Source organism: Anomaloglossus baeobatrachus, chromosome 2 (genome assembly GCF_048569485.1).
Source record: "Anomaloglossus baeobatrachus isolate aAnoBae1 chromosome 2, aAnoBae1.hap1, whole genome shotgun sequence".
Taxonomy (NCBI): Eukaryota; Metazoa; Chordata; class Amphibia; order Anura; family Aromobatidae; genus Anomaloglossus; species Anomaloglossus baeobatrachus.
In genome coordinates, this window is record NC_134354.1 from 55151724 (window position 1) to 55164118 (window position 12395).

The 12395-nt window shown below is 51.2% G+C and overlaps 1 protein-coding gene across 1 annotated transcript in view; it reads right to left on the reverse strand.

The window, feature by feature from the left end:
- Nucleotides 1–12395, reverse strand: part of GABPA (GA binding protein transcription factor subunit alpha) — an 87847-nt gene that overhangs the window by 15233 nt on the left and 60219 nt on the right. Inside the window, exons 6-8 of the mRNA XM_075333057.1 lie at nt 12182–12376; nt 11293–11349; nt 4004–4147 (exon numbers count right to left, since the gene is read on the reverse strand). Of these exons, the coding sequence (XP_075189172.1) occupies nt 4004–4147; nt 11293–11349; nt 12182–12376 (396 nt within the window). The remainder of the gene's footprint in view (nt 1–4003; nt 4148–11292; nt 11350–12181; nt 12377–12395) is intronic.

The following is a 12395-nucleotide window of genomic DNA, read 5'->3' on the forward strand; positions in this document are numbered from 1 at the left end:
CTTTGCTGCTCCAACCGAGGGGGGCCTGGGGTTAATGAGTCAACAGTGCCCGGGGCCTGTGTTACCGGTCTGGACTGCAAGGCTTCTAGTATCTTAGCAGACCATTTATCCATAGACTCAGAAAGTTTGTCAGCGAATACTGCAAACTCCGTCCCTGTCACCTGGACAGTGGCAGCAGGTGGTTCCACCTGGGCCACCAGTGGCAGAGGCTCCGGCTGAGTGAGTGTCACCGGGGTCGAGCATTGCACACAATGAGGGTAGGTGGAACCTGCCGGTAGCATAGCCGCACATGAGGTACAGGTTGCAAAGTAAGCCTGTGCTTTGGCACCCTTGCTTTTTGCGGACGACATGCTGTAGTCTCCTCTGAGTACAATCAGGGAGGGTATATAGTCAAAAACAAGCAGTGCAGCCGTACAGAGTAAATGTATAGAATATAAGCATATATAAATATACACTTCGGCACCCAGGGGGGCCAGCACCTAGTAACAGGTGCGGCTTACCGACCGCCCTCAGCGGTTGTGTGACCACCAGATTCCCTGCCTGGGCCTCCCAGAGCCGTGTTGTCTCTCCTCTCCAGCGTCAGAAGTGCTGACAGGAATGGCTGCCAGCGTTCTGTGGGGAGGAGGGGGCCGTGGGCGTGCCTTAGAAAGTGCGGGAATCTGGTGCCCCACGGTGCTCAGTGAGGGGGGAGGAGGATACAAAGTATGCTCCAGCCCTCAGCGCTGACGTCCAGTGCAGCGTCCCGCCCTTCCCCTGACTGGCAGGCCCGGGGGCGGGAATATGCGGTACTAGGCCGCAAAAGCCGGGGAGTAAAGTTATAAGCGCGGCCGGCAAACAAGCGCGGTCAGCGCGGTAGTCCCGGTGCACTAACACACCCAGCAGCTGCTGCAGCGTGCATAACACAGGCGCTCTATGCGCCGTCCCCAAGGGGACACAGAGTACCTCATAGTAGCAGGGCCTTGTCCCTGGCGATACCCAGCTCCTGTCCAGCAGATTCCCCCAGGGGCTGTGGAGGGAGCACGGTCCCAGTGCCTGGAGACCGGTTAGGATCCCACTTCACCCAGAGCCCCTAAGGGATGGGGAAGGAAAACAGCATGTGGCTCCTGCCTATGTACCCGCAATGGGTACCTCAACCTTAACAGCACCGCCGACCAGAGTGGGGTGAGAAGGGAGCATGCCGGGGGCCCTGTTAGGGCCCTCTTTTCTTCCATCCGATATAGTCAGCAGCTGCTGCTGACTAAATTGTGGAGCTATGCGTGCATGTGTGCCTCCTTCGCACAAAGCATAAAAACTGAGGAGCCCGTGATGCACGGGGGGGTGTATAGGCAGAAGGGGAGGGGTTTACACTTTTAAGTGTAATACTTTGTGTGGCCTCCGGAGGCAGAAGCTATACACCCAATTGTCTGGGTCTCCCAATGGAGCGACAAAGAAAAAAAAAATTTGCAATTTTAACGCACGTGCGATATTTTTCTAGTGGGTTTCCAGATTAAACATGCATTGCAAGCCTTTAATAGTCTTGAATGCAACGCACATAGTTCTGGTGTATTTTATAAAACAAAAAAATAAAAACGTAATTGCGTCAATTGATGGTTGTAATTCAAATTAAAAAAAGGGTGCCCAATGCATACGTCAGAAAACACATGATCTAAAAGATCGCACACAATATTGATTAAAAAAAAAAAAAAGAAGACTACTAACGCACGTGTGACAGCAAATAAACGACCTACGTGCGATCTCATTAAATCACATATGCGACCTAGGCGTGTCACATCGCATACGAGATCGCACACATAATTGTAAGATGTAAAGCTGGCTTTACAGATGGGCCCGCATGGATACGAAGGCCATCACCTTCCTTTAAAAGTGGTCACCTGCTTAAAGGGAACCTGTCAGGTGCAATATGCAGCCAGAACGAGCAAACCCAAGCCTATAGTAGCATAGATAAGAGAACTTAAAGTATTTCTCAAGATCCCATATGGTATTCTAATGAACGCAGGGACTAGTCACAAGGGTGTTACTTCCCTTGGCTAGTCAGCCCGCTTAGCATGTAAGCACATCCCTGTGGGCGTACCAACATGCTAATAAATGCGCAGCGTCAGAGTATGGTCAATCACACCTCTCTCTGTTGCCGGATTTCAGCTCAGTGCACATGATCAGAAGTCCTGGCCTTGCAGACATGCGTTCTATGAAACCGGGTGTACGCAACCCGGCCTCAAACTGGTGTAGTACGCATGACCAGACGTTCAGGGACGTTCTGATCGTGCGCACTTAGCCGAAAACCAACAGTGGCAGCAGAGGTGAGAGCGACCATGCCTCTGACGGTGCATATTGATTAGCATGTTAGCATGCCCCTGTGGGTGTGCTAACATGCTAAGGGGGCAGACTAGCCAAGGGAAATAATGCCCTGGTGACTAGTCGCTGGCCTCATTAGCATATCATAACAGATGTTTTTCTAAAGATCTGTTTATCTATGCTAGTGTATACAGGGACGGTTAGGCAGGGATTAGCAATATGCACCCAGAACTGCTCCTGGGTGGATATTGCACCTGACAGGTTCCCTTTAATACTTATTCCCATCAGCCTGCCATACTCTAGATCAGTGTTCCTCAACTCCAGTCCTCAAGAGCCACCTAGAGACCATGTTTTCAGGATTTCCTTAGTATTGCACACATGATGGATATATCCCCTGTGTAATAATAAGAAAACCCTGAAAACATGACCTGTTAAAAGGGAACCTGTCAGCAGAAATTTCGCCCAAAAGCTAAAAGCTTCCCCCTCTGCAGCTCCTGGGCTGCATTCTAGAAAGGTCCCTGTTATTATTGTGCCCCATGTGAGACCAAAATAAAGCCTTTATAAAGTGGTACCTTTTTGTATTCAGATTCTGTAAATGTGACACGGGGGCGGGCTCTCTGCCGTACGATATTCTGCCCCTGGTCCTGTATGCCGCCCCCATCGCTCCTTTCCATAGATGATGCACCGCCCACTGCTCCAGCCATCCCCGCGCATGCCCAGTGCCAGTCTCACGGGACTGAGCAGTGTGACCGCTGGTGACATGTGCGCAGGCAAGTGATTATGGGCGGGGCTGTGATTGTTATCAGCAAGTACCCGCCCATAATCTCATGAGCGCGCAAACCTCTCCAGCGGTCACACTGTGCTCGGGGTAGTGCTAGACTGTATGGGCTGCTTCCAGAGATGACGTCCCTTTTGTCACGTGATAGGGGCGTGTTCAAAATACTATCACGTGACAAAAGGGACGTCATCCCTGGAAGCAGCCCATACAGTCTAGCACTACCCTGAGCACAGTGTGACCGCTGGAGAGGTTTGCGCACTCACGAGATTATGGGCGGGTACTTGCTGATAACAATCACAGCCCCGCCCATAATCACTTGCCTGCGCACATGTCACCAGCGGTCACACTGCTCAGTCCCGTGAGACTGGCACTGGGCATGCGCGGGGATGGCTGGAGCAGTGGGCGGTGCATCAGCTATGGAAAGGAGCGATGGGGGCGGCATACAGAACCAAGGGGCAGAATAACGGACGGCCGAGAGCCCGCCCCCGTGTCACATTTACACTATCGGAATACAAAAAGGTACCACTTTATAAACTCTTTATTTTGGTCTCACATGGGGCACAATAATAACAGGGACCTTTCTAGAATGCAGCCCAGGAGCTGCAGAAAGGGAATCTTTTAGCTTTTGGGCGAAATTTCTGCTGACAGGTTCCCTTTAATGGCTTTTGCAGCCTGGATTTGAAGGGAACAAAAATTTGCCAAACCTGCTCATATGAACAGTATCGCCCAACTAGCTCATGTGTATGGCCAGACACTCTGCTGAATGCACTCACTAAAAACCTATGAAGTACAAGCTATATGATGAAGTCAAACTTGGATTTTACTACTAAAATCTAATGCGCCGGTCATGAATGATTTCTAGTTGTAACTGGCAGAATTGTGAATGCAGCACTGGATGTCTGGGACCCATGCGGCTGAAGTGGTGACATTTACCCGTCCTGTTTCCGGGAGAACTTCTGTCTTCTCCAGATATACGAGGCGCCCGCTGGACTTTTGCTACTTTGGTTTGAGTGTTTATCACTTTGATGGTTGTTGTGGGGGTCGAATTTGCCAACGTTCCGGGGATAATCTGAATGGCTGCAAAGAAACAAGAATATTTTAGTTGGATCTCTCAGGAATTGAGATTTTGTGCTGAACACCATAAAGACTGCAACACCAAGTTCTAATCCGTGCCACAAATCAGTATGTCAGATATGTGTGATGCAGAATTTTTTTAGAGTTTTTTTTTTTTTTTTCCTCAAATATCAACCCAGTATTAAAGGGGTATACATGCGGGCACACGCCAGTCATTTCTAAAGATGTTATGAAAGCAGACAAACAAGCTGCTGTAAATGAATGGAAAGAGGGCACCACATCACCTGGGGCACTGGTAGTCCACAGAAATACGGGTCCTGCCTCCAGGACCCATCTATCAGACACTTATGGAATGTCCTGTGAGGGTATATGCCCATGTAGCAGATTTGCGAGCAGATTTTCTGCACACCAAACTGCATGTTTTGGCAGGAAAAATAGCAGAAAAAAAGAGAATTTTGTTACTTACCGTAAATTCTTTTTCTTATGGTTCCGTATTAGGAGACCCAGACCTTAGGTGTTTAGCTTCTGCCTCCGGAGGACACACAAAGTACTACACTTAAAAGTGTAGCTCCTCCCTCTGAGCTTATACACCCCCTGGTAGCCAGTCCTAGCCAGTTTAGTGCAAAAGCTGAAGGAGAATAGCCACCCACAAGTAGAACCGAGTAAGAACCGGAACAACCGGAGACTCTGTCCACGACAACAGCCGGTGATAACACACGGAACAAGAAACTGCCAACAGGCAACAGGGAGGGTTGCTGGGTCTCCCAATACGGAACTAAAAGAAAAAGAGAATTTTGTTACTTACCGTAAATTCTTTTTCTTAATCGTTCCTTTGGGAGACCCAGACCATGGGACGTTCCAAAGCTGTCCCTGGGTGGGAATAAAAAAAAAAACTAAGAAGTAGGCGGAGCCTAACTTCACAAGTGGGCGACTGGCGCCTGAAGGATGCTTCTGCCCAAGCTCGCATCTGCCGAAGCATGAGCATGCACTTGGTAGTGCTTCGAAAAGGTATGCAGGCTAGTCCAAGTGGCAGCCTGACAGACTTGTTGAGCCATAGCCTTGTGCCTAAAAGCCCAAGAGGCACTGACAGCTCTGGTCGAGTGTGCTTTGATCCCCGGCGGGGGAGGCACCTGAGTACTCTGGTAGGCATCCGAAATGGTCGATCTAATCCAACGGGCCAAGGTCGGCTTAGAAGCAGAGAGACCCTTGCGCCGCCCTGTGGTTAGCACAAAAAGAGGTGCACCGCCTAAGCGCAGCGGTGCGAGCCACATAAATTCGGAGAGTACGCACCAGATCTAGAGTATGCAGCGCTTTCTCAAAGCGATGAACAGGGGCCGGACAAAAGGAAGGCAAGGAAATATCCTGGTTAAGGTGGAAGGGAGAGACCACCTTAGGAAGAAAGTCCGGGGTCGGACGGAGAACTACCTTGTCTTGGTGAAAAACCAAAAAAGGTGACTCCGAGGAGAGCGCAGCCAATTCAGAGACTCTCCTGAGAGAAGTTATGGCAACTAGAAAGGCCACCTTTGTGAGAAAGACGATACAAAGAAACCTCCCTAAGAGGCTCAAAGGGGGGTTTCTGCAATACCGTGAGGACCACGTTAAGGTCCCAGGGATCCAAGGGCCGCCGATAAAGGCGGAATGATGTGAGACGCACCTTGCATGAAGGTGCGGATCTGAGCCAGCCGGGCGAGACGCCGCTGGAACCGCACTAATAGAGCTGAGCCTTGTCCCTTGAGAGAGTTGAGGGACAGTCCTAGCTGCAGACCGGACTGTAAAAAAGACAGAAGGGTCGGCAACGAGAATGGCCAAAAAGAATGGCCGGAAGAGCGATACCAGGACAGGAAAATTTTCCAAGTCCTGTGATAGATCTTGACGGAGGAAAACTTACGGGCCCGAGTCATAGTGGAGATGACTTCAGGAGGACTACCAGAAGCCGTCAAAATCCAGGACTCAATAGCCACGCCGTCAATTTGAGTGCCGCAGAATTCGGGCGGAAAAACGGACCTTGCGAGAGCAGGTCTGGACGGTCCGGAAGATGCCACGGCATCTCCACGGACAGTTGGAGCAGGTCCGGATACCAAGCTCGCCTGGGCCAGTCCGGTGCAGTGAGAATGACTCGACGGCCCTCCATTCTGATCTTGCGCAGGACTCTGGGCAAGAGAGCTAGAAGGGAAAACACGTAGGACAGGCAAAACTGGGACCAGTCTTGAACCAGAGCGTCCGCGGCGAAGGCCTGAGGATCGTGGGAGCGAGCCACGTAAACCAGAACCTTGTTGTTGTGACGGGATGCCATTAGGTCCACGTCCGGAGTGCCCCACTTGCGGCAGATTGACTGAAACACTGCCGGGTGCAGGGACCACTCGCCACAGTCCACGGATTGACGGCTGAGATAATCTGCCTCCCAGTTTTCTACGCCAGAGATGTGGACTGCGGATATGGTGGACTTTGAGTCCTCCGCCCATTGAAGAATGCGTTGGACCTTCAACATTGCCAGGCGGCTGCGTGTCCCGCCTTGGTGATTGATGTAGGCAACCGCTGTCGCGTTGTCTGACTGGACTCGAATGTGCCTGTCCGCCAACAGGTGGTGAAAAACTAGGAGAGCTAGAAACACGGCTCTGGTTTCCAGCACATTGATTGAAAGGGCTGACTCGGACGGAGTCCAAGTGCCCTGTGCTCTGTGGTGGAGATGTACCGCTCCCCAGCCGGATAGACTGGCATCCGTGGTGAGAATCACCCAGGACGGAGACCGGAAGGAGCGCCCTTGGGACAGGGAGAGGGGTCGAAGCCACCACTGAAGAGAGTTCCTGGTCCGTGGCGACAGAGCCACTAACCTCTGTAAGGAGGAAGGACGCTTGTCCCAACAGCGGAGAATGTCCAGCTGCAGAGGACGCAGATGGAACTGGGCAAAGGGAACCGCCTCCATGGAAGCCACCATTTGATCCAGCACCTGCATCAGGCGCCTGAGGGAATAACGGCGGGGCCTCAGGAGAGAGCGCACCGCTAGCCGGAGAGACTGCTGTTTGATTAAGGGCAACTTCACAAGTGCCGGCAAAGTCTCGAACTGCATCCCTAGGTACGTGAGACTCTGAGTCGGAGTCAGAGTGGATTTGGGAAAATTGACAATCCACCCGAATTGGGCTAGGGTGGCGAGAGTGAGCGAAACACTCCGCTGACAGTCTGCGCTGGATGGACCCTTGACCAGAAGGTCGTCCAGATAAGGAAGCACTGCTAACCCCTGGAGGTGCAGGACCGCAATCACTGCCGCCATGACCTTGGTGAATACCCGAGGGGCTGTGGCTAACCCGAAGGGGAGAGCCACGAATTGGAAATGATCCTCTCCTATCGCAAAACGTAACCAACGCTGATGCGACACTGCGATTGGCACATGTAGATAGGCATCTCTGATGTCGATGGACGCCAGGAACTCCCCTTGGGTCATAGAGGCAATGACTGATCGCAGAGACTCCATGCGAAAATGCCGCACCCGGACATGCTTGTTGAGAAGCTTGAGATCCAGGATGGGCCGGAAGGAACCGTCCTTTTTTGGAACTAGGAAGAGGTTTGAGTAAAAACCTCTGAACCGTTCCTGAGCGGGAACTGGTACAATTACTCAGTTTGCCTGCAAGGCTGCCACGGCCTGCGAGAAGGCGGCGGTCTTGGAGCAGGGGGGAGTTGAGAGAAAAAAATCTGTTTGGAGGGCTGGAAGAGAATTCTATCCTGTAGTCGTGAGATATGAGGTCTCTCACCCACTGATCGGAGACTTGCTTTAACCAAGCATCGCCAAAGTGGGAGAGCCTGCCACCGACTAAGGACGTGGCTGGAGCGGGCCGAGAGTCATAAGGAAGCTGCCTTAGTGGCAGAACCTTCTGCGGATGCGCTTTTGGGCGCCAGTTGGATTTCTGATCCTTGGCGGAGTTAGCGGACGAGGCGGAAGGCTTAGAGGATGACCAGTTGGAGGAACGAAAGGAACGAAACCTCGATTGATTCCTACCCTGGGCGGGTTTCCTGGTCTTGGTTTGTGGCATGGAAGTACTCTTCCCGCCAGTAGCCTCTTTAATGATTTCATCCAGCTGTTCACCAAACAGCCGTGAACCAGCAAAAGGAAGCCCAGCAAGAAACTTCTTGGACGAAGCATCTGCCTTCCACTCTCGAAGCCACAAAATCCTGCGGATAACAAGAGAATTAGCTGAAGCCACCGCAGTGCGGTGAGCAGCCTCTAGCATGGCAGACATGGCATAAGATGAAAAAGCTGAAGCCTGAGCAGTTAAGGTAACCATCTCAGGCATAGATTCCTTGGAGAGGGAATGCATCTCCTCTAGAGAAGCAGAGATGGCTTTGAGAGCCCACACTGCTGCAAAAGTCGGGGAAAACGCGGCCCCCGCAGCTTCATACACAGATTTGGCCAGAAGGTCAATCTGACGGTCAGTGGAATCCTTAAGTGAGGTGCCGTCAGCCACCGACACAACGGTCCGGGCTGATAGCCTAGACACCGGAGGGTCTACCTTTGGGGAGTGAGACCACTCCTTGACCACCTCAGGTGGAAATGGAAACCGGTCATCAGAACCACGCTTTGGAAAGCGTTTGTCAGGGCAGGCCCTGGGTTTGGTCACAGCGGTCTGAAAACTGGAGTGGTTAAAGAACACACTCTTCACTCTCTTAGGCGAGGTAAACTGATGTTTTTCTGCCAAAGAGAGTTGCTCCTCTGACACTGGCGGATTGAGATCCAGCAGAGAATTAATAGAAGCAATCAAATCACTAAGATCTGAGTCACCCTCAGAGAACTCGATGGGATACATAGCCTCCGAGCCCCCAGTGAGGGCATCCTCCTCATCTTGAGAGTCAGCTCTTGAGACAGAGCCGTGGGATGGGGAGGAAACCCTGCGCCTTCTCTTAGAAGGACGGGGTCTGGGATCAGATGATGAATCCTCCGTGAGCTCCGATGGACGGAGGTCAGAGGATAGGAGTCCTCTGTCAAGAGTATTAGAGGCACCCTGTGAGGGGGGCTGATGCATATTCATCAAAGTCCTGGACAAAAGCCCCATGGACTCAGCAAATGACTGGGATATGGACCTAGAAAAGGATTCTACCCAGGCCGGGGGTTCAGTCACAGGTGCAGCAGCAGCCTGAGAGACCACTGGGGGTGAGACTCCAGGCTGTGGCACCGCCAAGTTAGAGCAACCATCACAGTGTGGATAAATGCTCGGCTCAGGCAGCAGGAGCTTACATTCAGTGCATGCAGAATAAAGCTTTGGAGCCTTGCTCCTTGTGTGAGACATGCTGCTGGAGTGGGGGCTTTGCAGAGAATGAACCCCAGGGAGAATATACAGAGGTCCACAACCGGAGACCAGCTGTGGCTTACCAGACCGCTGAGCACGGTGTTGTGTGCCCTCCAGATCCCGAAGCCCGGTCCCCCAGTGCGCAGCACCTCAGCCGAGATGCAGAATGCAGGATGTCCCAGAGCAGAGTGAACTCTGCCTGAGAAATGGCCGCCGGAGCGAAGAGAGGGGGCGGGCCTAGGGGCGTTCCTATAAAAGAGCGGGAACTGGAGGGCTATAGAGACCTGCAGGGAAGGAGGGACGCCCCAGCAGTGGGGAGTGTCACTTCCCTGTGTAGAACGCCCGCCGGGAGGAGTCGAACCTGTCCCTCTGCATGAGTGACATGCGAGGGCAGGAAAACGAAACTAGGCCTCCGGCGAAGCCAGGGCTTAAATTTAAGCGGCGAGGCCGACAAGCAGGCACCATCGGCGCGGTTCTCGGGCAAAAGCTAGAGAATCCGCCGGAAAAGTTAAAAATCACATATAGCATACTCTCCCCTTACAATAAAGAACCGGGACCCCCAACATAAACGTCTCAGGTACTTAGCTGCTGAGACGCAGGACCATGTCCCTGGGGATGAGCGCTCCGGTCCAACAGAATCCTCAAGGGGCTGTGGATGGAGACCGGACTCCTGCCAGGCATGGAGACCGTGCTGGCTCCCACTTCAAGCCAGAGCCCAGAAGGGATGGTGAAGGAGCACGGCATGTAAGGCTCCAGCCTTGTAAATCAACCTTAACAACACCGCCGACACAGTGGGGTGAGAAGGGACATGCCGGGGGTCCAGACATGGACCCGCTTTTCTTCAAACTCTTTCCAAAAGTCAAACAAATCAGATGAGAATGCATGTGTGGATGTATGCCTCCTGAACACAAAGCGATAAACTGGCTAGGACTGGCTACCAGGGGGTGTATAAGCTCAGAGGGAGGAGCTACACTTTTAAGTGTAGTACTTTGTGTGTCCTCCAGAGGCAGAAGCTAAACACCCATGGTCTGGGTCTCCCAAAGGAACGATAAAGAAAAGAAAAATGCTTGTTTATCAAATTTTTTTAAGCATTTTTTCATGGCGGGGGTTCCTGCGCTGTACCCTCACGATCGCCATTGGTTCTACGGCTGATGTTACTTACAGCTGAGACCCAGCTGTCACTGCCAGGAGCTGTCCCCGTGCTGCTCCCGGAAGTTTAACCCCTTAAATGCTGAGATCAATCGTGATCGCAGCATTCAGGAAGAGGAATCTCTTACCTCTCCCTGACGATCGGGTCCCTGTAATGCCATCACAGGGACCCAATCGCTGCCATGGCAACTCTGCGCTATCACCATGACGACCCTGGGTTTCTGAGCTATAGAGAGCCTCACACACACCATGTAGGATGCATGGTGTGTGAGGCGAAGTGACAAGCTGCTTCCTTTTTCTGCACCAAAATCTGCAAGGAAAGAAATCTGTAACATGTGTACAGCAATTCAGGATTCTCAGACTTTGCTGGCATGTGTTTTTCACTGCGGCATTGACGGAAAAACGCAGACAAACAAACAGCCTTAATATGCCATACATGCCTGGGGTAGTAGTACTTCTTTATTGCCTCAAGGTCACAAATCATATAATGTTGCACTCAAGCTGTAGCCGGAGTCTGTATTTGGCATTTTTCTAATGGTGGCTGCTATTTTAGCGAACAGTGATAGGAGTGCAGCCACGATGATTGTCACCTTTGATTTAGATTTTTCAGAAAGATGTGACAAACCTTGTCATGAGATTGGAAAACCTGAAGTTGGGGTTTAGCCATTGTAACTAAGTTTTACGTGGGTAAACCTTATTAAATAGGAGATATATACAACTTACGTTGATCGATGGTGACTGTTGCAATCTCTCCTCCATGTTCTTGGCTTGCCAGTACATCTGGTGGGAAGAAACACATGACAATGAAGTGACACATAAATAACAGTCTTAAAAGGGAATCCATCACCAGGTTTTTGCTATGTAATCTGACAACAGCATGAGATAGGGACAGAGAACCTGATTCCAGTGATGTGTCACTTAGCTTACTGGGTGCAGCAGATGTGATGGAATCAGTTTTGCTGAGCTCTGTATAACCCGGCCCACAGTCGGGGCTTCCTATGTACATTGTATATTGACAGATGCTAATCAGCGGTGGGAGAGTGGTTGGACCAGGAGGCACAAGGGAGCTTGGACAGTAGTGATAATATCCTGTTTATAAAACACTGATAGTATTGAAACAAAAACAGCCCAATAAGTGTCAGATCGCTGGAACATTTATTTTATCAGCTGTGTGCGTTGTTGAGGACTCCGCCATAGGAGTCCGTATGCCCTAACAGGATCTATGACTGTCGCAGAAGCAAAGCCATCGATCTGCAAAACTATTAAGCAAAGATGGCTTCTGCTCTGGCGGACATGGCCAACATATTCACTGCATTGCCAACCATTCCTGACATGCCACCTCTGCAGGTTTGACCAAGTGAGACCAGCAGGATCTACTAAATTCAGCTGACTGCTTCGTCTCGGGGAGATCATTCTTGTAATTGTATGGTCCTTACATTTCACTAATACGTTCAATATAAAATCTATTACTAAAAAGGAGTATCCCGTGTGTCAGCTTATACGCAATGGGACCAAAAGCCACCACTACACGTGGTCCAGACCATGGAACCGGCCCCTGAAAAGCCAGACACCAGTTATAGTGATATTAACCACATGCTGAACGTTTTCGTACATTTCCGGAGCAGCTCTAGGTGACTCCATAAGATCTCGCCTCTGGGGACCCTCTGAAAAAAATCTTCTTGACCGATTTGGCAAAGCTCTCTTCCGGGAATACCGAGGGCGTTCACATTGATATCTGTCATGCCGAATTCCTTCATCACCCATAACACCCAGTGCAGCACCTGGTCTGTGGACCACTGGAGAGGATCTGGAAAAGAACAGAAGAA